Source organism: Miniopterus schreibersii, assembly GCF_964146895.1.
Source record: "Miniopterus schreibersii genome assembly, chromosome: 2".
Classification (NCBI taxonomy): domain Eukaryota; kingdom Metazoa; phylum Chordata; class Mammalia; order Chiroptera; family Miniopteridae; genus Miniopterus; species Miniopterus schreibersii.
The window spans coordinates 168,183,660-168,206,532 of NC_138102.1; the positions used below are offsets into that span (position 1 = coordinate 168,183,660).

At 53.8% G+C, this 22,873-nt stretch overlaps 2 protein-coding genes across 4 annotated transcripts; one reads left to right on the top strand and one right to left on the bottom strand.

Moving 5' to 3' along the window:
* Positions 1-197: 197 nt before the first annotated feature.
* On the top strand, positions 198-16,147 carry IFFO1 (intermediate filament family orphan 1). Of its 2 annotated transcripts, none has more exons than XM_081127464.1 (9): positions 198-1,039; positions 4,868-4,928; positions 5,073-5,168; positions 5,967-6,107; positions 7,023-7,180; positions 7,290-7,410; positions 7,849-7,944; positions 14,267-14,397; positions 15,097-16,147. In XM_081127464.1, the coding sequence occupies exons 1-9, from the start codon at positions 261-263 to the stop codon at positions 15,200-15,202; spliced, it is 1,689 nt and encodes a 562-aa protein (XP_080983590.1). In that variant the 5' UTR covers positions 198-260; the 3' UTR covers positions 15,203-16,147. The 2 variants fall into 2 exon arrangements, with proteins under 2 accessions (XP_080983590.1, XP_080983589.1); XM_081127463.1 differs by having other exon boundaries at positions 238-1,039; positions 7,852-7,944.
* Positions 16,148-16,734: 587 nt separating this feature from the next.
* Positions 16,735-21,091, bottom strand: GAPDH (glyceraldehyde-3-phosphate dehydrogenase). Of its 2 annotated transcripts, none has more exons than XM_081127472.1 (12): positions 20,869-21,091; positions 20,578-20,618; positions 18,770-18,869; positions 18,581-18,687; positions 18,386-18,476; positions 18,155-18,270; positions 17,980-18,061; positions 17,631-17,782; positions 17,471-17,549; positions 17,288-17,371; positions 17,106-17,203; positions 16,735-17,002 (listed from the first exon to the last, which is right to left on the bottom strand). In XM_081127472.1, exons 2-12 carry the CDS (start codon positions 20,598-20,600, stop codon positions 16,933-16,935), a joined length of 1,002 nt encoding a protein of 333 aa, XP_080983598.1. In that variant the 5' UTR covers positions 20,601-20,618; positions 20,869-21,091; the 3' UTR covers positions 16,735-16,932. The 2 variants fall into 2 exon arrangements, with proteins under 2 accessions (XP_080983598.1, XP_080983599.1); XM_081127473.1 differs by having other exon boundaries at positions 20,485-20,618; positions 20,869-20,916.
* Between the last annotated feature and the right edge of the window lie 1,782 nt (positions 21,092-22,873).

The following is a 22,873-nucleotide window of genomic DNA, read 5'->3' on the forward strand; positions in this document are numbered from 1 at the left end:
GTCTGATGTCGGAAGGGTAGGCTTGTGCCTAGCTCGGCTCAGGGCTCTGCCTCAGACCCGGAAAAGTTTAGGTGCCAGCCTCAGATTGAGCCTTTCATTGGCTTCCTCTCTGCCCTTCCCCGCCCCCTCTGACCTCTGCCCCTTTTGTTGAGCTGTTTGATTGGTTGTCCTGCGTCCCCCGGGCGCTTCATTGGTTCTTCTCCCTCGCCCTGCATCCCTGCTCCTGCACGGGTCTCCATCTCCCAGCAGAAGGCGCAGCCATGAATCCGTTATTCGGCCCCAACCTCTTCCTCCTACAGCAGGAGCAGCAGGGCCTGGCCGGGCCGCTGGGAGACCCTCTGGGAGGCGACCACTTCGCCGGGGGCGGGGACGTGTCCCCATCACCACTCGCCCCTCCTGGCCCTGCTCCTTACTCGCCGCCGGGGCCGGGCCCAGCGCCCCCCGCCGCCATGGCCCTCCGCAACGACCTGGGCTCCAACATCAACGTCCTCAAGACCCTGAACCTTCGCTTCCGCTGCTTCCTGGCCAAGGTGCACGAGCTGGAGCGCCGCAACCGGCTGCTGGAGAAGCAGCTGCAGCAGGCGCTGGAGGAGGGTAAGCAGGGCCGGCGGGGCCTCGCTCGCCGCGACCAGGCCGTGCAGACCGGCTTCATCAGCCCCATCCGGCCGCTGGGGCTGCCCCTGGGCGCCCGGCCTGCGGCCGTCTGCACCCCGTCAGCACGGGTGCTCGGCTCGCCCGCGCGCTCCCCAGCCGGCCCCCTCGCCGCCTCTGCCGCCTGCCACTCATCGCCCTCCACCTCCGCTTCCACCTCCACCGCCTTCTCCTCGTCCGCCCGCTTCATGCCCGGCACCATCTGGTCCTTCTCTCACGCCCGCCGCCTGGGACCGGGACTGGAGCCCATGCTGGTGCAGGGGCCTGGCCTGTCGTGGGTGCATCCCGACGGGGTGGGCGTCCAGATCGACACCATCACCCCCGAGATCCGCGCCCTCTACAACGTTCTGGCCAAGGTGAAGCGCGAGCGGGACGAGTACAAGCGGAGGTAGGGATGGGGACCGGGCAGGTGGGACATGGCTTAGTGTCCTGCCACACTCAGGGCTAGGACGAGGTGTGGAGAGGAGGGCAGCTGGGGCCCAAGAATCAGGGAGGACTAAAATAAGAGTAAAATTCCTCTGTGTAAGGGAGCTCGGAAGTGGGTAGATGGAATTGAATGGGGAAGACTGAATCCTCAGAGAATGCAGAAGTCAGACTCGTGACAAGAAGGAGACTGGGAGCTGAATACTGTGGGGAATTCATAGTTTTCTTCTGGCTTGTCTCTGTCCCATCTAGGCTGCAGTGTTTGGATGACGGTGTAACTGTGGGGTTTTGTGAGGTGTGAAAGGGCCAAGGGTCTGAGAGATCACATCTGGGGTACTACTTATCCCCACCAGTCTCAGGCCTCTAGTAGTTTTGTGATATAAGCTCTATATACTGATCAGAAGTAAGAGGCAAAAGATATAGCTTAAATTAGAAGGGAGTGGTGAGGAAGGGCTGCCCTGTGCAGTGGGTGATCCTGCCACTGCCTAGAGCTTTCCACAGCAGTGTTGTGAATGGAAGCTGGGTATCTGCTTTAGTTTCAAATGAGGGGCTCTGGGGACTGCAGAGCTTTGCTTGGAGTAGGTAAAAAACATGGGAAAAGAAAGAGTGAAGGGAATTCCCTAGGGAAAGGGGAAGGGACTGGTAGTTGTTGTAGGGCTAGTGGAAGAGGGGAATCTGAAAGTGCAGAGAGCCAAGGGTGGAGGCATTCATCAGAGCCAGCAGAAGAGCTGAGTAGGAGAAAGTTGGGAATGTGGACACACCCTGTGAGTATAAGGCAGCTGGGGGGCAGGCCCAGTATGTTCTGAGGATGAAGATTTCGCTTTTTGTGGGGAACCTGGCAGGGTAGCACAAAAGTTCAGGTGAAGGGATGCAGTGCTAGGGTGCTGACTATATACCAAGTGGATTCCTTAGAGGGTTGGTAAGCATGCTGTTAGGCCAGGAGCACAAGCTCAGCCAGCACTCTGTAGACTGTGCCCGATGCCATGGTCAAAGAGGAAAATGACAGGTCAAAGGGAGGCTTTGGTTTGGGGGCCTTCAGGTTTAACCTTTAGTTAGCTACTCTGACCCCTTGTGGGTAGGCCTGGGAATTACCTTTGCAGCTGAGTGTAGCTGAGATTTATCTATGGGATTGAATGAATGTTCTGGGAAGTTACCTCTGGGTCCGGGGGATGACCTTCAGGCATCTATAACCTGCCAGAATCTAGCCAATTACAGATCATTGTGCTTTCTGAGGCTGAGTTTTGTCCTCATACTGGCTACCTTAGTTGTAGTCCATGTTATAAGTGTCTTTGGGAATCCTGGTTATCCAAAATCATCATCCAGATGCCACCCAGACCCAGCCTGCCCTTGTTGCAGCCCCAGCCCGAGCCCCAGCCCCAGCCCCAGCCCCAGCCCCAGCTGAAGTTAATTAACACAGTTAGCAGTGGAACATGGACAGTTCTGGACTACATCCATAACCACAGGAACAACTGCTGTTCTTAGGGCCATCTTGTTTTTTTTTAAAACTGAGTGTTTGTCCTTGGTGTAGCTGTCCAGGGCAGCAAAGAGTTATTCCTTGGGGACTGATGAGCTCATCACTCTGCAGCACACTGCTGTGCAGAGGCCCCGCAGCTAGAGTTGTATGGTACGTGACACTGGCAGTTACTCATTCTTCCACCCCAGATGCCCTGCGCTCATTCTGTTCTCTTTATAGCAACACTGTAGCTCCTGTCTGTAGCCTGGAAGGCCTGGGCATAACTTGAACACTAAACTGGGAAGGAGCTGAGGCCTCCTGGGTTCTGTTTTCAGTTCCCCTTCCTTGTGTGATCTTGGGTGTTTCTCTTTCCTGGCCTCAGTTTTTCCCTGCTTCCTCACTTTACTCAAGGATACTGTTTATTTGGAAGAGAGGTGGTTGGTAATTGTAGAATACACAATTGCTCAAGTCCTACATGTTAAGGGAATCTCCTAAGTGAGGCCAGAATTGAATGGAGGTCAAAATGAACCTATTTGTGGAAAAATCTGACCTGAGTGCAAAGAGAATTCTAGCGAGCTTCCAGTTGATTTCAGAGGTGTGTTTTTTTTACCTTGTGATATTGTATTAATCTTAATCCTTACATAACTTCCTTACTTAAGTTTCTACCTGAATTTGTTGAATTCACTGTCAAACAGTGCTTCCTACCCTTCCTGATGTACTGTGTCCAGGGTTATTGTCCCCTTGTCAGTCTTGCCTTCTTCCACCAGGGATTCATGGACTCCAGGGGCACGAAGGCACCACATCCCAAGCCTTCATGTAGATGAAGAAAATAAGTTCAGAAAGGATCTTGATTAAGAAAATATATAACCAGATGCCACTGGGGCCCATCGCTGGCCCTGACTGTCCAAATGAGAAAGCCAGAGGAAAAGGGAGAAAGACCTGGGGCAGCTGGGAAGGGTGGGCAGGGAACCAAGAAGGCTGGGCACTGGGCTGTGTGATGAGCTGAGCCAGCAGCATGGTGGCCGGGCTGGCTGCCTCCTCTCCCTGCCCGACTGGGAGGGGCAGCCTCTGTGATGTAGAGAGAGGAGTTATTCTGAGGAATACTGCAGTGCGGATGTGAGTGAGATCAGGAGAGCTGGGAAAGACGAGACTGGAGGGAGAGCCCGGGAAAAGTGCGGAGGGCAAGATGGGAAAAAAGGTGGAGGGAAGGGGAAGGATTAAATCCCGCATCTATAAAGTATGTTCTCTTGGGTTCTCATTTTCTTGCTGTCCTCCTTGCTACTTACTTCCTAACCACCTTTCTTATACTGAAGTTTCTCTCGGTGCAGTTCCCCTCCTTTCTCAGACTGGAAGAAGTCTGCACAATGTGGCAGGAAGTGATAGGCTATATGAGTGGGGTCTGAGAAGTTCCGCTATCCCAGCCAACCTTGTCGGGTGCGGCGTGGCCCCCACTGCTAGCCTTCCATCTCTGTGATGTAACACACCATGCTCTGGCTTACCTTGGACTGCCCTGTGTGAGAAGCCTAGTGCTGGGACAGAGACCCTGCCAGTGGCTGTCTGTTAGCCTACTGCTGGTCTCAGTCTCCGAATTCTGTATCCCAGGAGATACCACCTCTAGTTCTTACCCACATATTCACGAGATACTTTTTATACTCCAGGCTCCCTTTCCCTCTGGGTTTGGGTGCTTAGTAGTCCCAGGCTCCTGCTTTCCACTGTCACCTCTCTCCGGCTCACTTAGTGGGGGATCTGGGTGGGCAGTTTCTGAAGCTTATGGGGATGGACTTTGAGTGTCTCCTCCCAGCTCTTGAGCAACTCTGTTGACGCGGTGTGTGTCCTGCAGCTGCTTTTACAGGGTTAAATGGTACCACGCGAGGCAGGGCAGCAGGCTAGAGGAGCTCTGTTCTGGTGCAGGCAGGAGGCGGGAGACCGGATCTGTGCTGCTGAAGGTGGGAGACTGGGCCGGGTGGGCCTGGTGGTCTGGTGTGGGCAGGACGTGGGGGAAGAGGCCAGTCTGACAGCTGGTTGGGCTGGGGCCTGAACGGGATGGGCACTGTGAAGGACAAGAACAACTGCATTTGCTTTTAAATATAATCACTGATATGTGGCCTGGAGGTTCTGGGAAGGCAGCTGCTGCACTCCACACTGGCCAGGAAGCATGGAGCCGCCCGACAGCTGCAGCTGGCCGCCTGGCCAGCCAGACATTCCTGCCCACAGCTCCTCCCCATCTAGGGAACCAAACCCAGGGGCTGAGGCCTGAGCCAGACAGGTGGGGAACAGGGAGCTTTAGGGGCAGGGAAGGACTCTGCACCTATGCCTTTGCCTTCTTCCCATGTCTGCTAGGTGGGAAGAGGAGTACACGGTGCGGATACAGCTGCAAGAGCGAGTGAATGAGCTCCAGGAGGTGAGGGCGCCTCACTGCCTGGGCTTCCCTCAGTTCTCCCCTGTCGCCCCTTGATCCTGGGGCTGGTTCCTTGTCCCTCCTTATCTTGACCTGTCTCCCACACTGGCAGTGCCACTAATGGCAGGGTTTTCTGCTTGGCTATAGGAAGCCCAGGAGTCTGATGCCTGCCAGGAGGAGCTGGCGATGAAGGTGGAGCAATTGAAAGCTGAGCTAGTGGTCTTCAAAGGGCTTATGAGCAACGTGAGTGCAGCTAGCGCATCCCTCACATTCTTCCCCTGCGGGCTTGTCACGCAGGCTGTCTGCAGCCAGGCTGCCAAATCAGGCAGAGCAGGCCTTGCTAGGTGTGGCCTGTTGATTTCCTGTCCACCACCCCTCCCCACACTTTGCTATGCTTCCGTCTTTTCCTTTGCCACCCTCTACTTCAGGAGAAAAAGAAGGAACACATGTCCCTTGTGTTGGAGAGGCAGCGTACCTCCATCATCACTAGAGCTTGTCCAGCAGTTAGTTAAGAACACAGATACCAGCTCTGCCCCTCCCCAGCAGTGTGGCCTTGGGTGAATTCCTTCACCACTCTGCCTCCTGTCCTTACACGGAATGGGATAGGTAATAAAGGCGTGTACAGTGCAGAATGAGTATGCTCATAACGCCCTGAGGATGGTGCTGGCACATACTTAGTGCTAAATAAGTGTTAGCTGTTGTTATCCTTACCACACTATGTTCTCCATTCTTGTAACTCCCAGTAGTCTCTCTTTCACATAAGTTCCAAGAGGGACCCCTGCATGTCCCGGCTCTGGGCCACGCCCTCCAGGGGCTCCCCATCTAGCCAGGGAGCCAGTTGCACCAGCAGCCTGTGTATGAACTAAGTGCTGTGGGGAGATCACCCAGAAGGGACGCGTGCTACTCAGAGGAGTTGATGGCTTCATGGGGGAGGTGATGGTGACGTGTGACCAGAAGGGTGAGGAGGATCTTGCCAGGGCCTATTGGCCCTTGTGTGGAGTGCAGAGCACCTCCTCACTGTTCCCCGTGTTCCCCGGACAGAACCTAACAGAGCTGGACACGAAGATCCAGGAGAAGGCCATGAAGGTAGACATGGACATCTGCCGCCGCATCGACATCACCGCCAAACTCTGCGATGTGGCTCAGCAGCGCAACTGTGAGGACATGATCCAGATGTTCCAGGTGAGGGCAGAGGGCAGGCATTGGCCCGGCCTCCAGCCCACACCTCCCCGTGCCCGAGGGCCTCAGGGGAGGGTTGGGGCAGGTGAAGAACCTTCCATCATTGCTGCCCATCCTCCTTCTCGGGGGACTCGTCCTGGCACCGAGGGGCCCTTAGTGGGACTGGCTGGGGAGCCAGGAACAGCCTCGGAAGAGAAGTTTGGAAGCTGTCTCTAACCCATCTCTCCCCTCCCTCTCTCTGTCTGCTTCCTCTCCTCTCTCTTCCTCTCATCTTCTTTGGCTTTCTTCACAGAAGAAACTGGTTAGTTTTGCTCTCACGCAAGCTTATTAATGTCCCAGTCCCCGTTTCTAAACTGCCCAGGCCTTGGCCATCGGTTCTGACCTGCTGGGCTTTTCAGCGCAGATTTCCACCCCCTTCTAGTTCCCGCGCCCTGTCCCCCTCTCCTCTTTCCTCTGCTTCATTTCTTTCTATGCCTTTTCCTCCCGGCTTTCCAGGCCTGGATATGCGACTTAGGTTCTCCTTCGTGAACAGTGTCCTCCTCCTCCTTGCAACCTAAAACTTTCTTTTTTGTTCAGTCATTTCATTAGAAAGACCTCTTTTTAGGGGAAAAAAATACTTGGTAGCCATTGTGCACATCCTAACGTGGCCACAGCCAGCCCTTTCTCCCCTTACCTCACTGCTCTGTTCTCTGTGTTTCTTCTTGTTCTTCCCTCTTGGTCTGCAGCCCTGTGCCCATCTGTGTCTGTCTGCCTGCCCCTTGGTGACTGGTGTTCCGTTCCTGTCATTGTAATCGTGTCTTTTCTCTGTCCGCCCCGCCCTCTGCTGGTTCCCGCTTCTCCCGCCCGCCCGCCCCACCGCCCTTTCTCCTCATGCACCCGGCCTCGGCTCTGTAGTCTCTGCACTTGTCTCCCATTAAGGTCCCATCCATGGGGGGGCGGAAGCGGGAGCGCAAGGCTGCCGTCGAGGAGGACACCTCTCTGTCGGAGAGTGAGGGGCCCCGCCAGCCCGATGGGGATGAGGAGGAGAGCACAGCCCTCAGCATCAACGAGGAGATGCAGCGCATGCTCAACCAGCTGTGAGTCCCGCAGGCCCATCCTTGGCAGTCCCCGGAGGCCGGAGCTCCCCCCAGTCCCCTCCGCCAGGAGGAAGGCCCCCACCCTGACACACGGGCTCCCTGTCTCTAGGAGGGAATATGATTTTGAGGACGACTGTGACAGCCTGACTTGGGAGGAGACTGAGGAGACCCTGCTGCTTTGGGAGGATTTCTCAGGCTATGCCATGGCAGCTGCAGAGGCCCAGGGAGAGGTAACCTCCCCTCTGGGCCTCAGGGCCCTCCAGTTCTGCCTCCAGCTCACTGCCCAGTGCCCCCGCCTCCCTCCCCTCCTTGCTCTGTTTTCCCTCTGTGGCCATCGTCCTTTACCTGCTGCTTCCCTTCTTTAACCTTTTTCTCTTCTTTCTCCTGTTTCCTTTAGCCTGACTTTCTCTCTCTCTCTGTCTCTCCTTGGCCCTGTGGACTGCCCCCGTCCCGTCCCGTCCCGTCCCGTCCCGTCCCGTCCCGTCCCGTCCCACCCCACCCCACCCCACCCCACCCCACCCCACCCCACCCCACCCCACCCCACCCCACCCCACCCCACCCCATCCCATCCCATCCCATCCCATCCCATCCCATCCCATCCCATCCCATCCCATCCCATCCCTCCGCCTTGCCCCTCCCCTCCACCCATGCTTCCCTTTCTACTCCAGCAGCAGGAAGACAGTTTGGAGAAGGTGATTAAAGACACCGAATCCTTGTTCAAAACCCGGGAGAAGGAATATCAGGAAACCATTGACCAGATAGAGGTAAGGCTGTGAGTAGAAGCTGAGGACCACAGGTCCCAGTGGGTGGTAAGCGGGGCTGCAGGTGGAGTGGTCCCATCCTGCAGACCTGAGACACCAGGCCTCCCGCTTTTCTTTGACGGGGAGGAGTGATTGCCCAGCTGTTGTACCTCTAGTGGATTCTTAAGATCTCAGGCTCTGGAGGGAGGCAGACAGATGTGGGTTCAGTTCTCAACCCCATCACTTAATTGCTACTATTAACTTTCAACAAGCTGCTTACTCTCTCTGAGCCTGTTTCTTTATTTGTAAAAAGGAATATTAATAATACCTCCCTCATAGGGTTGTTTGAATATGAAATGAAATAATACACCCAATGAACTTAAGGCAGTGTCTGTCTCATAGTAAGCATACCATATGGTGGTGGTGATGATTATTATTGTTAGTGCTGCAGCACAGTCCACTCAGAGGTGGACTTGAACTTTGCTGCTTCTTCAGCTAAGCCTTTGCGCTAATGGAGGAATCTCTGTTCTTATTCCCCAGCCTTGAGGAACCTTCTAGAGGTGGCAGGGGGACCTGGTGCTTTCGCTTAAACTCTAGGCAGTTAGGGGCTTCAGGAAGGATTTGTGGCACCCCGGATGAAGGGAATTGTGAGGGTGGGGAGGTTGGAGGTGATTCCCAAGTCCTCTTGCCCCAGGTGAGGGGGTCCTTTCCTGAGCACTCTGACATGGGGATGAGGCAGGCAGACTCCTATAATTCTCAACCTCTCTTCAAGCCCCATGTGGCATGTTTGCGCTCTTACTGCTCCCTCACGTCAAATGGTCCTGTTCCCCTAAGAAAAACCTGCTTTTGTTTTTTGCCCAGGCAGGCAAATGCTAAGTTTTTCATGTGTTTTTTGTTTGTGTGTTTGTTTTTTAAATTTATCTTTATTGTTGAGAGTATTACAGGTATACCATTTTCCCCGCCAATTGACCCCCTCCACTTCGCTCCCACCCCCTCCCTAGGCCTTCACCCTGTTATTGACTATGTCCATGGGTTATACATATATGCATATAACTTCTTTGATTAATCTCTTCCCACCCTCCACCCCCCTTCCTTCTTTCCTCTGAAATATGATCGTCTGTTGCATGTGTCAATGTCTCTGGATCTATTTAGTTCATCAGATTCTTTTGTTCATTAGCTTCTTAAGGAAGACCCTTTAACATTTCCTGTAGTGCTGGTCTGGTGGTGATGAACTCCTTTAGCTTTTTCTTATCTGTGAAGCTCTTTATTTGACCTTCAGTTCTAAATGATAGCTTTGCTGGGTAGAGCAATCTTGGTTGTAGTTCCATGTTTTTCATCACTTTGAATATTTTTTGCCACTCCCTTCTGGCCTGCAAAGTTTCTGTTGAGAAATCAGCTGACAGTTGTATGGGTGCTCCCTTGTAGGTAACTAATTGCTTTTCTTTTGCTGCTTTTAAGATTCTCTCTTTGTCTTTAACCTTTGGCATTTTAATTATGATGTGTCTTGCTGTGGGCCTCTTTGGGTTCCTCTTGTTTGGGACCCTCTGTGCTTCCTGGACTTGAAAGTCTATTTCTTTCCCCAGGTAGGGGAAGTTTTCTGTCATTACTTTTTCAAATAGGTTTTCAATTCCTTGGTCTCTTTCTGCCTCTTCTGGCACCCCAATAATACGAATGTTGGGCCTCTTGAGGTTGTCCCAGAGGCTCCTTATACTATTTTCATATTTCTGGATTCTTTTTTTCTTTTTGCCCTTCTGGTTGGGTGTTTTTTGTTTCCTCACGTTCCAAATTGCTGATTTGATTCTCAGCATCCTCTACTCTACTATTGATTCCCTGTAAATTATTCTTCATTTCAGTTCCTGTAGCCTTCATTTCAAATTGGTACTTTATTATGTCATGGATTTTCTCAGTTATTTCCCTAACGGTCTGCTTAAACATCCTTATAACCAAAATTCCGAACTCTGTATCTGTTAGCTTGCTTGGATCTATTTCATTTAGTTCCTCTTCTAGAGATTTCTTCTGTTCTTTCCTTTGTGACATGTTTCTTTGCTTCCACATTTTGGCTGCTTCCAGGTGTTTCTTTCTATGTATAAGATAGAGCTGCTGTGTCTTCTGGAATTTATAGAGTGGCTTTGTGTAGTAGGTGTCCTGTAGAGTCCAGTGGCTCAGCCTCCCCAGTCTCCTGAGCTGGGCCTTCTAGGTGTTCCCCTGTGTGGGCTGTGTGCACTGTCCTGTTATAGTTGAGCCTTGGTTGCTGTTGGTGTCACTGGGAGGAACTGACCCCCTGATCAATCAGCTGTGAGGACCAGCTGCAACTACAGCCAGAGAGCTGCTGTGCTGGAGACACCCCTATGGAGTAGGATTTACTTCAGTGGAGCTTTGGTGTTCACCAAGTGCGCCCCTTGAGTGTGTGACTCGTGGCTGTGGTAGGGTTGTAATCCAGCGTGGTAGAGTCTGACCACCAGGTGCACTGTCTCTGGGGCCTCCTTGGAGGTGCAAAGTCAGCCTCTGCTGGTGCCTTGCCCAGGGCCACCCAGCATGAGCTACACAGCAAACCGTAGTTGGCTGCTACTTGTGCTGGGCTTGGCATTGTCCAGGAGAGGCCAAGCTATGAGCCAATGCAGCTGCCGCTAGTGCCAGGCCTGGGGCCCCTTTTCAAGCCGTATGGGGCCCACTGCTGCTTGTTTGAGAGATTTTAGGAAAGTCCTAAGCATGAGGCTCGAGAGGCCACTTGCACAGAAAAGTCCCTGGAAATGGCCTGGATGAGCCTGCAGGTGGGGAGGGGCGGGGCTTTCGGGAATCACGGGGCGGGGCCAAAGGTGGCGATTCAAATATGGTGCCTGCCTGCCGGCTGTGCGGGGAGGACTTGCCAAAGGAGTAGTGGCCTCTGCCAGCTCTCCTGCCTGGGAGGAAGCTGCCCCTCCAGCTCTCTCCGGGATTTCAGGCAGGTTAGTTCCTCCCCGAGTATCCCAGGTCGTTTCAGGCTGCTGCCCGGCGCTGGGCTCAGAGGGAGCACGTCCGAGTGAGTCCATGTTCGGGCCCTTTAAGAGGAGCTGCCTGGGGCTCCCGCGGCCTCCGTGACCCTCAGCCCCAGTCCCCACTGGTTTTCGCAGCCCGAAGGTGTGGGGACTTCTTTTCCTGGCCTGGAGCCCTTCGCTGGGGCCTGCTGTGGGGCTGGGATCCCTCCCTCCTCCGGGAAAACTCCGCCGTGGAGATTCCCTTCCGGGTTTCAACCGCGGCACCGTGTGCGGCCCGATGCCGTGTCTCTGCGATTCAGCCCCGATCCGCCCGAGTCTCCACCCCTCTTCCCGGTCTTGGTGCTCCTTCAGCTCCCTGGTTGTGGGGCTTCTATTCAGCGAGTTTTCAGGAGGCTCTGAGTGATGGTGGTTCTGTATTTTAGTTGTAATTTTGATATGGTTGCGGGAGGCAGTGGGTGCAGCTGTTACCTACTCCGCCATCTTTTTTTTCAGTCTCATGTGTGTGTTTTTTTATCCCCACCCGAGGATGTTTATTGATTTTAGAGAGAGAGGAAGGGAGGGAGAGAAAAATATCAATGGGAGAGAGAAACACTGATTGGTTGCCTCCCATACTCTCCCTGACCAGGGTTTGAACCCGAAACCTAGGTATGTGCCCTGATAGGGAATTGAACCCACAACCTTTTGGTGCACGGACGACGCTCCAGCCAGCTGAGGGTACCCGGCCAGGGCCAAGTGCTAACTAAGTTTTACAGGCACAGCCAGATTTATGCTACCAGCTGAGGAGATGGGAAGAAGTGATCTTTATTTTCCCATTTACACCTATCTCACTGTCGCCTCCCTCCTTCTCTGCCTCCCTCCCTCCTTGACTCTTCCCTCCCTCTTGTGAATGGTGGATTTAAGGTGTGATGTTTTCACTGTACCTCCAGCCGAGCAGGGGCCTTGGAGCAGTAGTCTGGGCTGCATCTCTGCTTGCTTCTTCCCCTGGACCAGAGGGGCTTAGTTTACAACATGATGTGAAAAGAAAGAAAAGAAAAATCCTAAGTGGAAGCATGCTTTTGAGTCATCCAATTCTTCTTCTCTCCCAGTGGAATGACACTGAGGAAATGCTAGGAGAGCTGGCAGGGTGGCTTTGTTTGCAGTGTTGCTCCTGGTGATCCATCTGGGCCACCCTAGGTCCCTTTATCTTTGTGACCTTTGACCTCGTAGGGTCACTGAGATGGAGGCAAGGACCATGTCCCATTATTGGATGGTCAAACCAAGGCCCAGAGTGGAGGGTGGGAAAGAATTCTTGCTCCCCACCTCCTTTCCTCTCTCCATGTATTCCCAGCCATGGCCCACCCCTCTGCTTACTCAGGAGTCTGGAGTCTCCGTGTGGGTTGTGGCGGGTATCTCCTAATGTGTGCTCATTTCTGCTTGAATTGTGTGAATTAAGGGGGACGTACAAACATGTAGAGACAACTGGTGGCAGTCTTACTCTTGTTATTGTGATAGAATATATATTAGTGATAAAATGTACAGGCGTGGGCAAAAGTAGGTTTACAGTTGTGAGTATGTGCGTTTATTCTTGTATTATTATTAGTTATTGTAGTATTTTCCATACAAACAAGTGTAAATCTACTTTTACCCACCCACGTTCTGTGATAAAATATATTCTTCGTTGTCCTGCTGAGTGATGGGCTCCAGAACCCAGTTCCCTCCACTCCGACTCTCATGAGGTGGAAAAATGGGGGTATGGGTGGCAGCTGATCTGAACGAGAGCTGGGGCATCATATTCTCTTTCTGGCTTGAACAGCCAGCACGTCCTGCTCCTCTGGCTCGCTGCTGCGGGACCCCAGTGGAACTCCAGCTCTGGTGTCTGGAACCAACGCTGCCGCTCCAGCCACGCCCACCCAGGGCACACTCTCATCCCACATGTCACTGTCCTGACCATGTCTTGTGCCTGGCCCTGTACCACTTCTTTCTCTGAGTTCCCATCCTCTGTCCAGTTCAGATTAGTTATGGGTGGTTTCCTCTGTCCAGTTCAGATTTTTCAAGGCTAGTTTCCTACCCTTTCTCTTTGCTCTCAGGCAGTCAAGCAGATCACCTCCAGGCGGTTTCATTCGCATTCCCTTTTGGCCCCCTGTCCTTTGTACCCAAAACAAAAAGAGGCAGCACATTGTCTCTGGCCCAGATCTTTTACCGCCTCTGCACCACCTCTCAGCTCTGCCTCAAAGCCTGTGGCATGGGCTCTGGGAGGGAGATGGTATTTCCTTGACTCCGAGCCCCACATTTTTTCACATGTAAAGTTTCTTAAATCAGGATGCATCTTATAACCAGTAGGACATTCAATATTGGCAGCAGGTCTTTCTGTTAGTCTCTGAAATGGCTTACGAGTAAGAAAATAAAGTAACAATGGTCCTGGCTGGATAGCTCAGTCAAAGCGATAAACCAAGGTTCCAGGTTTGGTCCCCAGGTATGGCAAATACAGGAATCAATCAATGAAGGCATGAATAAGTGGAACAACAAATCTCTCTCTCAAATCAATAAAGTTAAAAGCGTTCTCAGGTGAGGATAATAAATAATAAAAAATAAAGTAATGAGAAAATGGATGGTGGGAGAAATGAGCCCTTTCCAACAGTGTAGACAGATGCCCTCCTTTATGCCATTAATCTTGTAGATAACTTCACAGAGTTAACAGTTCATTTCCCATCCAGGTACCTGCCATGCACGTGTGGAGATGAATAAGGCCTGTGGCCAGCCCTTTCAGGAGTTCCTGATTTAGTGAGGGACACACACTGGGTGCAGCATTGTCAGGGAGTGAGGGATGAGCCAGGCCATGCAGGATCCCCAGGCAGGGAGCAAGGCTGTCCACAGACAGTGCCCCCTGCTCTCAGGCACTTCCGTCCTCTCCCTCATGCTGTGCGTAAACATTCCTTTCCTCATTGCTCTCACCAGTCTGTTGAAAGAATGCAAGCCTGGGAGAGATACCTTTGCATTCTTCTGTAGGCAAAGGTTGCCCAGAAAACTAGAAGGAATGATAGTATATTGAGTGCCTTCCGCCTTGATCTATTTTTATTTTTTAAAAATATATCTTTATTGATTTCAGAGAGAGGAAAGGAGAGGGAGAGAGACAGAAACATCAATGATGAGTCATTGATCGAGCCCACAACCCAGGCATGTGCCCTGACCGGGAATCGAACTCCGATCCCCTGGATCCTAGGTCGATGCTCAACCGCTGAACCACACCCGGCCAGGCTGATTTATTTTTAAATCTGAGCCCTCAGCTATGCTGCCTGGGCCCCCTGCCCTGCAATGCTTTCGGCGTGTTTGCCTTCTTGGGTTGGGAGAAGGGTCACTGCTGACCTGACAACCCTGCCCTGCCCCTTCCACAGCTGGAGCTTGCCACGGCCAAGAATGACATGAACCGGCACCTGCATGAGTACATGGAGATGTGCAGCATGAAGCGGGGCCTGGACGTGCAGATGGAGACCTGCCGCCGGCTCATCACCCAGTCTGGGGACCGGTAAGAACTTCCCCCAGAGTGCAGGTGAGGAAGGTGAGCTTGCCCACCTTCCTCTGTGCTTCCTCCAACGGTACATGCAGGGAGGGAACAGTGGACCAGAGCCCCTTGGTGGGCAAGCCCTAAAAACCCTCCACAGTGACTGTCACATCTGGATGTGGAGGTCTCATTGGAGGTCACCTAGTTTGTGTGGCCCAGTTGGATGTCCATTCATGGCTGGGCAGCTGAAACCTCCCAATGCCACCAACTCTGATGGTTCCTCTGGTGAGAGGCAACTAAAAACTGACAAGGAATAGAAGAGGTGTGAGGGCAGATTTTTACCTGAAGACAGGGCCACCATTTGTGCATTTGACCATGTAAGTAACACCACAACAAAAAAGTAAATTAAAAGAGTCACAAAAGTACTACAAGTAGACATAAAGCTGGGGCCATCCAGTTAGTGCACTCGGGCTCAGGTTGCATCTCTTACTTCAGAGACTTCAGATATTTCTGAACTCTGAGCCTCCCAAAGTCCTCAAAATAGAGAAGGGACTGTCTACCCCACTGGTGTGGGGAGGGGGAGGTTTCCTTCTCCCTCACCTGGCACCCAACCTCACCCCATGGTCCTGCCTTTGCCCAAGTTGTCATTCATCTGCCTGCCAGAGGACAAGCCTCACCAGGACTCCTGCCTGCCCCAAGATGACAACTGGTGTTTTTTTCTAGAAAGTCTCCTGCTTTCACTGCGGTCCCGCTTAGCGACCCGCCGCCACCGCCTAGCGAGACTGAAGACTCCGATCGTGATGTCTCATCTGATAGCTCCATGAGATAGGGACCTGCCTCTGGTCCCACCCTGATGGGAATGCACCTCAAACCTCCGCTGAGTCGGTTCACAGAAGGGGAACTTCATTTGTCCCGCTCTACTAAGCCTGGCCCCTGGGGACAGGGATGCTCCTCTCTCGGGTTTCCTCCCTTGGTCCTTGGCCTCTCCAGGGTTCTAGGGTGTCTGGAGCAAGGCTTGGCCTGCCCTTCCCAGGCGACTCCTACCACAGCTGGAGCTCTCCTTGACTTCATACGTGGGTGTCTGCTACTCCCCATCTTTAAAATGCTGCCAGTGCGATTGTGGCCCTGTAACTTCTCCATTGAATAAGGAATGTGATTGTCAGATCCTCCTTCCACCCGTGTGGCCTAGAGCCAGCTAATGTCTGATTCTGTACTGGTGCTAACTGGCCCAGGCACTGGTATGACATGGGTCAGGCTGGACGTCCCATGGCTTGTGTTCCTTCCGTGTTGCAGGTGGAGGGACATCGGACTGGACAGGACACTCAGTCCTCCCTCCATTGTTCAAGTGCTCTGGCCACCTGCGTGTGGACAGTAAGGATGTGGTGTGACTCCCTTGTGGAAATGCCATATATTGAGGGGGTCTATATCCCTTGTTCAGGTGGCTTCTGGGTCTGACTAGGTGCAGCGTCGTGGAGATTGGAAGCTGTTGTCTCCCAGTCGCTGCTGAGTGATGCAGAAAAAGGTGAAGCTACTTGTGTGTGCACATAGGTATGTGCATGTGCGTGTGTGCTCAGGGTCCCCGTTTCTTCCAATTATCAGCTGAAGATGTGCCTCCGTGTCACACACTGAGACCAACATGCTTAGTAAGATGTCCGAACTTGGAAAACCTTGGAGAAATTGGGGAGACATGATTGAGACCTCAGCATAACTGTCAGGGGAGGCTACGCTATTTGAATGGAATCTTTAAGAATGAAACTGCAGAGTATTTATTGAATGCCTTGTGTCACTGTTTGAAGCACTTTCTGGTGGTAGCTACACAATCCTGAGGTATGCACTAGTTTCATCTCCATTTTATAAACATCAGGTACATTGAGGCATGGAAGTTAAAAGTAACTTGCCTCAAGGAAGCTTTAAGTTGCAGAACCAAGGTCAACCCAGGTGGTAGGCACCATGCCTGTGCCACTGAGCCCATGTGCCTCACTCATACTTCCCCCTCATTTCCTATATTTATCACATGGTGTTTAATGCATATTGGGTGAGGTTCTAACTTCTGTAGCGACCTAACTGGGCTGGAGAATGGTGAGGAAAGGACCCGGTCCTGTGAAGTGGCTATGCTAGACCCACAGAACCTGGAGGCCTTGGAGGGCAAACAGCCAGGGAACAGAATTCTTCACGAGTAGTGCCTGGGCACACACTTTGTAAGGGATGCTTCCAGTCAAGCTAGCTCTAAATCTACCCGAGGCTATGCTTGCTTGGGGTAAGCAAGGCCCTTCTGTGCTATTCTCAAGACATATTTCACCTTAGTACCAGCCCAGCTTCTTTCCCCTTCATCCTAGACCCAGAAATAAGATAAAGCAAGAGTTGGCTGGGTACAGTGAACTTTATTGATGGTGCAGGACAAGGTAGGGCTCCCTAAGCCCCCTCCCCTTCTTTAGGGTATCTGGGATGGAAACTGTGGAGGTCAGGAGATTGTGTGTTGGGGGATCGATTTGGGGCAAGAACTCCCCAGCAGCTGAGGGCCTCTCTTCCTCTTGCTGGGGCTGGTCGTCCAGGGGGCTCTTACTCCTTGGAGGCCATGTGGACCATAAGGTCCACCACCCTGTTGCTGTAGCCAAATTCATTGTCATACCTGGAAGGTGATGAGAGGTTAAGGGTTATTTTTCTGAGCCAGCCACCAGAGGACGCCAGACCCACAGTCAGTTTTTAAAACATTCCCCACCCTAGCCACGTACCAGGAAACGAGCTTGACAAAGTGGTCATTGAGGGCAATGCCAGCCCCAGCATCAAAGGTGGAGGAGTGGGTGTCACTGTTAAAGTCGCAGGAGACAACCTGAGGAAAGGAGAAGGCCAAGTATGGGAACCCAGTCTTGTTCGGTAGGGCTGTGTGGACACCAGCTCCCTGTCTTATCAGTACCTGGTCCTCAGTATAGCCCAGGATGCCCTTGAGGGGGCCCTCTGATGCCTGCTTCACTACCTTCTTGATGTCATCGTATTTGGCCTAACAAGGTAAAACAAATATGGTTGTTCAAGTTCCAATGTTGTCATTCTACCTGAGACAAGCCCCCAACCCACCAAAGGTGCTCCAACCCATACTTACAGCTTTCTCCAGGCGGCAGGTCAGATCCACAACTGACACGTTGGGGGTGGGGACACGGAAGGCCATGCCAGTGAGCTTCCTGCAGACACAGGGAAGCAGGGTCAGTACCAGCTCCTAGTTCCCCTGCCCCCATGTCCAGAAAAGCAGCAAAAAGCCTCACCCGTTCAGCTCAGGGATGACCTTGCCCACAGCCTTGGCAGCTCCAGTAGAAGCAGGGATAATGTTCTGGGCAGCCCCTCGGCCATCACGCCACAGCTTCCCAGAGGGACCATCCACAGTCTTCTGGGTGGCAGTGATGGCATGGACTGTGGTCTGGAAACATGGAGGATGGAGTGAAGGGCCTGCATAGTGCTCATTACCTACCCTTCAACCTCCCTCCTCACCTTTGGAAGAAGTAAAGGGATACAGTGATCTAAGCCAACTCTTAGGAACCTAAATTCTCCAGTCTCCCAGCCCCAGGTGAGAAATGGAGACTGGAAGTGCTTGGTCTCTTTCCCCATCACTCTTACCATGAGTCCCTCCACGATGCCGAAGTTGTCATGGATGACCTTGGCCAGAGGGGCCAAGCAGTTGGTGGTGCAGGAGGCATTGCTGAAAAGAGGGAGGCAAGTTAGGGACAAATGTGTCCCTCTTCTAACTGTAGCACTATCCAACCACTTCTCCACTCCCTTCTGCCATGCTCACCTGACAATCTTGAGGGAGTTGTCATACTTGTCATGGTTCACACCCATCACAAACATAGGGGCATCCGCAGAAGGGGCAGAAATGATGACCCTCTTGGCTCCACCCTTCAAGTGAGCCTGCAGCAAAGGAGGAGTTACAGATGCCAGGCTCTACCTTTCCCGGTCTAAGGCAGCTTCCCCCAGCCTTCTTGCTATACCAAATCCCTTCACCTGTAGCCTTCCTGCCACTCACCCCAGCCTTCTCCATGGTAGTGAAGACACCAGTGGACTCCACAACATACTCAGCACCAGCATCACCCCATTTGATGTTGGCGGGATCTCGCCTACAAGAGATGATAGGACATGAATGAGTACCATGTACCCAAGGTGGTCACCCCATGCTAGCATCTCCCCCGAAGCAAATTTCTTCCTGTTCTTCCACACTTACTCCTGGAAGATGGAGATGGACTTTCCATTGATGACAAGCTTCCCGTTCTCAGCCTTGACTGTGCCTTTGAACTTGCCATGAGTAGAGTCATACTGGAACATGTAGACCTGGAGGGAGAAGTAAGGGCATCAAGGGACTGCATATCAATGAGCCTCTGCTTCCCACACCTGCCCTACAGGCAGCACTCACCATGTAGTTGAGGTCAATGAAGGGGTCATTGATGGCCACAATATCCACTTTGCCAGAGTTAAAAGCAGCCCTGGTGACCAGGCGCCCAATACGGCCAAATCTGAGTGATAGAAAAGGTGAGAAGGCATGAGGAGGGAACTGAGAATTCTCTTGGGTGTGTAAGTAGCCCGTGGCCCATTCACCTTCTTTCAGAGGGAAGATAGCAAGTACTTCCCTGCCACCAAAAGTCCCAAAAGGTCTAATTTATATTCTCCCAGCAATCTTGCCAGGCTACCCTGGCTTAAAAGCATGGCCACGAAGTGAAGGCTCCTATCCTGTCCAAGAGGTGATTAGGCTCAAAGACTTGCCCAACCCCCTAGAGTCCTCTGAAATCAATCTTTCGAGTGACAGTGCAGGGCACTGCTACTGCCACCCACAGTCAGTCCCGGCATTCATCACCCCTCTCTGTGCCCTGGGAATGCTTGCTCCTATCTTGCCCAGCTTCAGGCCACACCCCTTATGGAGCAAAGACCTGTACACTCAGCATCACCAAGCTCAAAGGGCAAGAGTAAAGGTCGGAAGTTAACTGGTCAGGGAAAGCCCACCCTTTTCCAAGTCCCTCCTACAAAGAGGGAAGGTGATGGAGGAAATGAGCTGTTTTCAACACCCTAATAATGGGGGTTCTAATTGCTAAGCTACCTGTCCTTCCTAGCTTTCTTGCAGAAATCAGGTTGTAGGAGCAACAGATGTGTGTGTAGGTGGAAGGAGGTGGGAGAGCAGAAGCCAGGCCCCCTGCTGCAGAAAGGTCAGGTGCTATATTTAACCCCAGAGTAGGGTAGAGTCAGGATCTGGTTTCCGGAAGATGGAATGGGGAGAAGGGCAGGGTTCCCAAGACTCCCAGACACCTAATCCTCCCAGTGACCTTTACAGCCTGGTCGTTAGGGTTGTGTGAGTTCTAGTCATTGATGGAGTTTCGAGGGGAGCTGGTGTGGAGAGGGGCTGCTGCTACAGAAGCCATTTTATGGTGGAAAATTTTTAACTACCATGACTCAGCTCCCCTAGCATGGCACTAAGCCACAGCTACCACGCCTCCCCTCAAAAAGAAAAGAGAAAGAAGACACAAAAAGACCCCCATAAAACCACGTTTTTGATTCATCAGAAAATCGGCTAGGAAAAGCATCCTCTCCGAGGGGGCAGGCAGGTTACGGATGGTGTAGGGTGAACACGGTCTGAGTTCTTTGGTCCAGCTCTTTGGAGAGCAGCACGGGGAAAGCCTTGCCTCACCAGGTTTACCGGATACAGGCGACTCCACCCCACCGAGGCAGAAGTAGGGTTAGTCATAGCCAGGGAAGGAGGAAGACTGGAGAGCTCAGGGAGGTTTCCTAACGGCGGTTCATTCATTTCCTTCCCAGTTGCAACATGGCGGCGAGGTTACCGCAAGGAGCCCTCGGGGCTGCCTGTGCGCGAAGCTGCGCCTCCCGCATCCTTGAGCTGTGCGGCTAGGTGGGGGCAAAGGAGGCTGGGGGAGGGGGGTTTCCTCCACAGCACGTGACCCCACAGGGCGCGAAATGAAAGAAAGAAGACGCAGCTAGGGGCCTAAGGGAATGGGTCCAAAGCCAGAACTGAGGACTCTCCTGCTTATCTGGAGGGGAAGGCTCCGGGCGACTTGTCCCCGCAGGGGCGGAGTCACAAGAGGTGCGTGGGGAACAGAGGCCCTCTGAGGTCGGAGCTCTGACCTTGAGTTCTCCTTGGGGGGGTGAGGGGCCCGACCCTCCCACGTCTCCCAGCGCTTGCAGAAGCCCTGGCAGGTCTGCCGACCCCCGACTCACCCGTTCACTCCGACCTTCACCATCGTGTCACTGGGTTGCGGCTGCGGAAAGGGAGGGTGAGTCAACTTCAGGGCGCGGGGCTCCAGAGCGGTTCTCTCCTCCCCTCTCCTCCTCCCCCTCCCCTGGCCACCATCCCATCCGTGCGCCTCCGCACGTCCCCCTCCGCCATTGCACTGCGGCGCACACCCAGCCCACCTCACCCCGCGCGGCGCCCCAGGCCCGCGCGCGCGGCCCGGGCCCCTCTGGAATTTCCCCGGGCTCCTCTAGGCGCCTGCTGGCTTTTGCTTTTACCTGGTACTGCGCGGGAAGACGCGGCTGTCTGATGAACAGGAGGAGCAGAGAGCGCTAGAGGGAGGCTGCTGTCGCAATTTATAGAAACCAGGCGTGGCGGGGGCGGGGATGACGCGGGTCGCCTCCCGCCCGCTTGCCCAGTCTCAGCCCAAGGGCGCGGAGGCCTGAGCTACGTGCGCCCGTAAAATCTCGAGTAGCAGGGCCCATCTTTTTCTTTTGGTCTCGCCTGGTTCCTCCAATGTGCACGCCCCGCGAGTATGGGCGAGGGACGGAGGGGGAGGGGACTGAGAGTGGCCCTAGGAAGTAGGTGATCGGTGATGGTGCCGAGGACGTGCGGGTGAGTTTGCCGGAGACGGTGGGCTCGAGGACGGGGGCCCTCGTGAGAACTGAGGGGCTAGGGGCGTTAATGTTGCAGCGCGGATGAAACGGGAGGGCTGGGAGCTCGTGGGATGGGGACTTGGAGCCGGAGCCCAGGGCAGCTGGTGGCTGCACGCTGCCACTCCGTCCTCTTTCTTTCAAAGGCTGAGAGGCGGGAAGGCTGAGGAACTTCTCGAGGCTCTTCGGTAGTGACACTGGAACAGCCAAGGAAAGGCCCGGGAGGGGCCAATGCACCGTCGCGGGGCCCTTCTCAGCCCCCCTTCCTCCTCCTCAGGCCCTGGCTCCCGGCCACTCTGGGCCGGGGGCCTGGGCTGGGCACTGAGCTTGAGGGGGAGGTATCTGCGTTGAAGGTCACACTGTCCTGCAGCTTGGGCAGCTGGGAGACCTGATAATTGGGGCAGACAAACCGGGCCCTGTATGCACCAGAGGCTCTCCCCCAGGCCTTGCCCGGGCCCCAGAGGGAGGATGGGATCACTCCTGGGGGCCTCCCACAAAGTTGCTCCTGGGAAACCTGAGGGCGGTGCGGCCCAGGCTGGGAGACAATGCCCCTTTCACTCCTCCAGCCCAGGGCGGACAGCTGGACGTGAGGGCGGAAGTCCCTCCCCGTCTCGGGACGTGCTGGCCCGCCCGGAGTCGTGGGCTCCCAGTCACAGGCTGTGCCCAGATGTTGGGGGCAGGGCGAGGAGTCCAAAAGGGGTAAAAGATTGGGAGGTCTTGAGCACCTGGTGGGAACGCGACCCCAGCCCTTTCCCACGCCTGCGGTAGGGGAAGGGAGCCCAGTGGGTCAGTAGCCCAGGCTGTGCCAGATTTGGGAGCTGAAGATGGAGGGACGGCTGGTTCTGAGCACTTGAAAGAGGATTTAGAAGGGGGTGGGGTAAAATGGACATTGCCCATCAGCAGGTGTCGGGGGGACAGGGGATCTGGGGCCTCTTTGCTGGCCCAGCATAACCTGACACCAGCCCCCCTTTCTAGCTAAAAGCCTGTAGCTAAGTTTAGCTGGTGATAACCTTTGCCTAAAAGGCAGAGAGCACGCTGTCCTGCACCCCAACTCCAGCCCCTTCCCTTTTGGGGATTGCCCTCCCTCCTTGGGCCCCCAAGCCAAGGTTGTGTCTATGCTGGGCAGCCATCTGCATGGTTGGTGCCCAGGCTTTTCATGAACAGCAAGAGCAGGGCCAGAAGGCATCTAATGTTGAGAGGAGGTAGAAAGCCCCACAATGCAGAGTGGGCTGGGGAGGTGGAGGAGCTGCAGCTGCTAGAGTTCCATTCCTGCTCAGGCGCTGCCAGGACCATTAACCCTTCCCCTGACAAGGACTTCAGGAGGCCCTCCATGCTCCTGCACTCCCCAAAGCATGTCTGAGGTACTGGCTTCCCCTTTGCCTCATGTTTGTCATTATATATTGCTGTCCTCTGTCAAAAAAAAAAAGGGAGCTCAGGGTCTCAGTGCCCACTGACACAGCTACTGTTGTCATGACAGCAGACACCAGTGTCGGCATGACAGCAGGCTCACTGCCTCCATTTCCAGGTGACTCAGCAGAGAGGACTTGGGGAGGTGGAAGGGGTGACAGGCTTCAGGTGGCTGCACATTAGCAGCACCTGCACCTCAGGGGCTGGACTTCCTGCAGGCCCT

Excerpts from the sequence above, each read along its gene's own strand:
- GAPDH (XM_081127472.1), bottom strand. The coding sequence starts at position 20,600 with ATGGTGAAGGTCGGAGTGAACGG. Across the intron at positions 17,372-17,470 it reads CCTGCCGCCTGGAGAAAGCT|GCCAAATACGATGACATCAA; the intron begins GTAAGTATGGGT and ends TTACCTTGTTAG. Across the intron at positions 17,003-17,105 it reads TTTGTCAAGCTCGTTTCCTG|GTATGACAATGAATTTGGCT; the intron begins GTACGTGGCTAG and ends ATCACCTTCCAG.
- IFFO1 (XM_081127464.1), top strand. The coding sequence starts at position 261 with ATGAATCCGTTATTCGGCCCCAACCTCTTCCTCCTACAGCAGGAGCAG. Across the intron at positions 5,169-5,966 it reads TCAAAGGGCTTATGAGCAAC|AACCTAACAGAGCTGGACAC; the intron begins GTGAGTGCAGCT and ends TTCCCCGGACAG. Across the intron at positions 7,411-7,848 it reads CTGCAGAGGCCCAGGGAGAG|CAGCAGGAAGACAGTTTGGA; the intron begins GTAACCTCCCCT and ends TTTCTACTCCAG.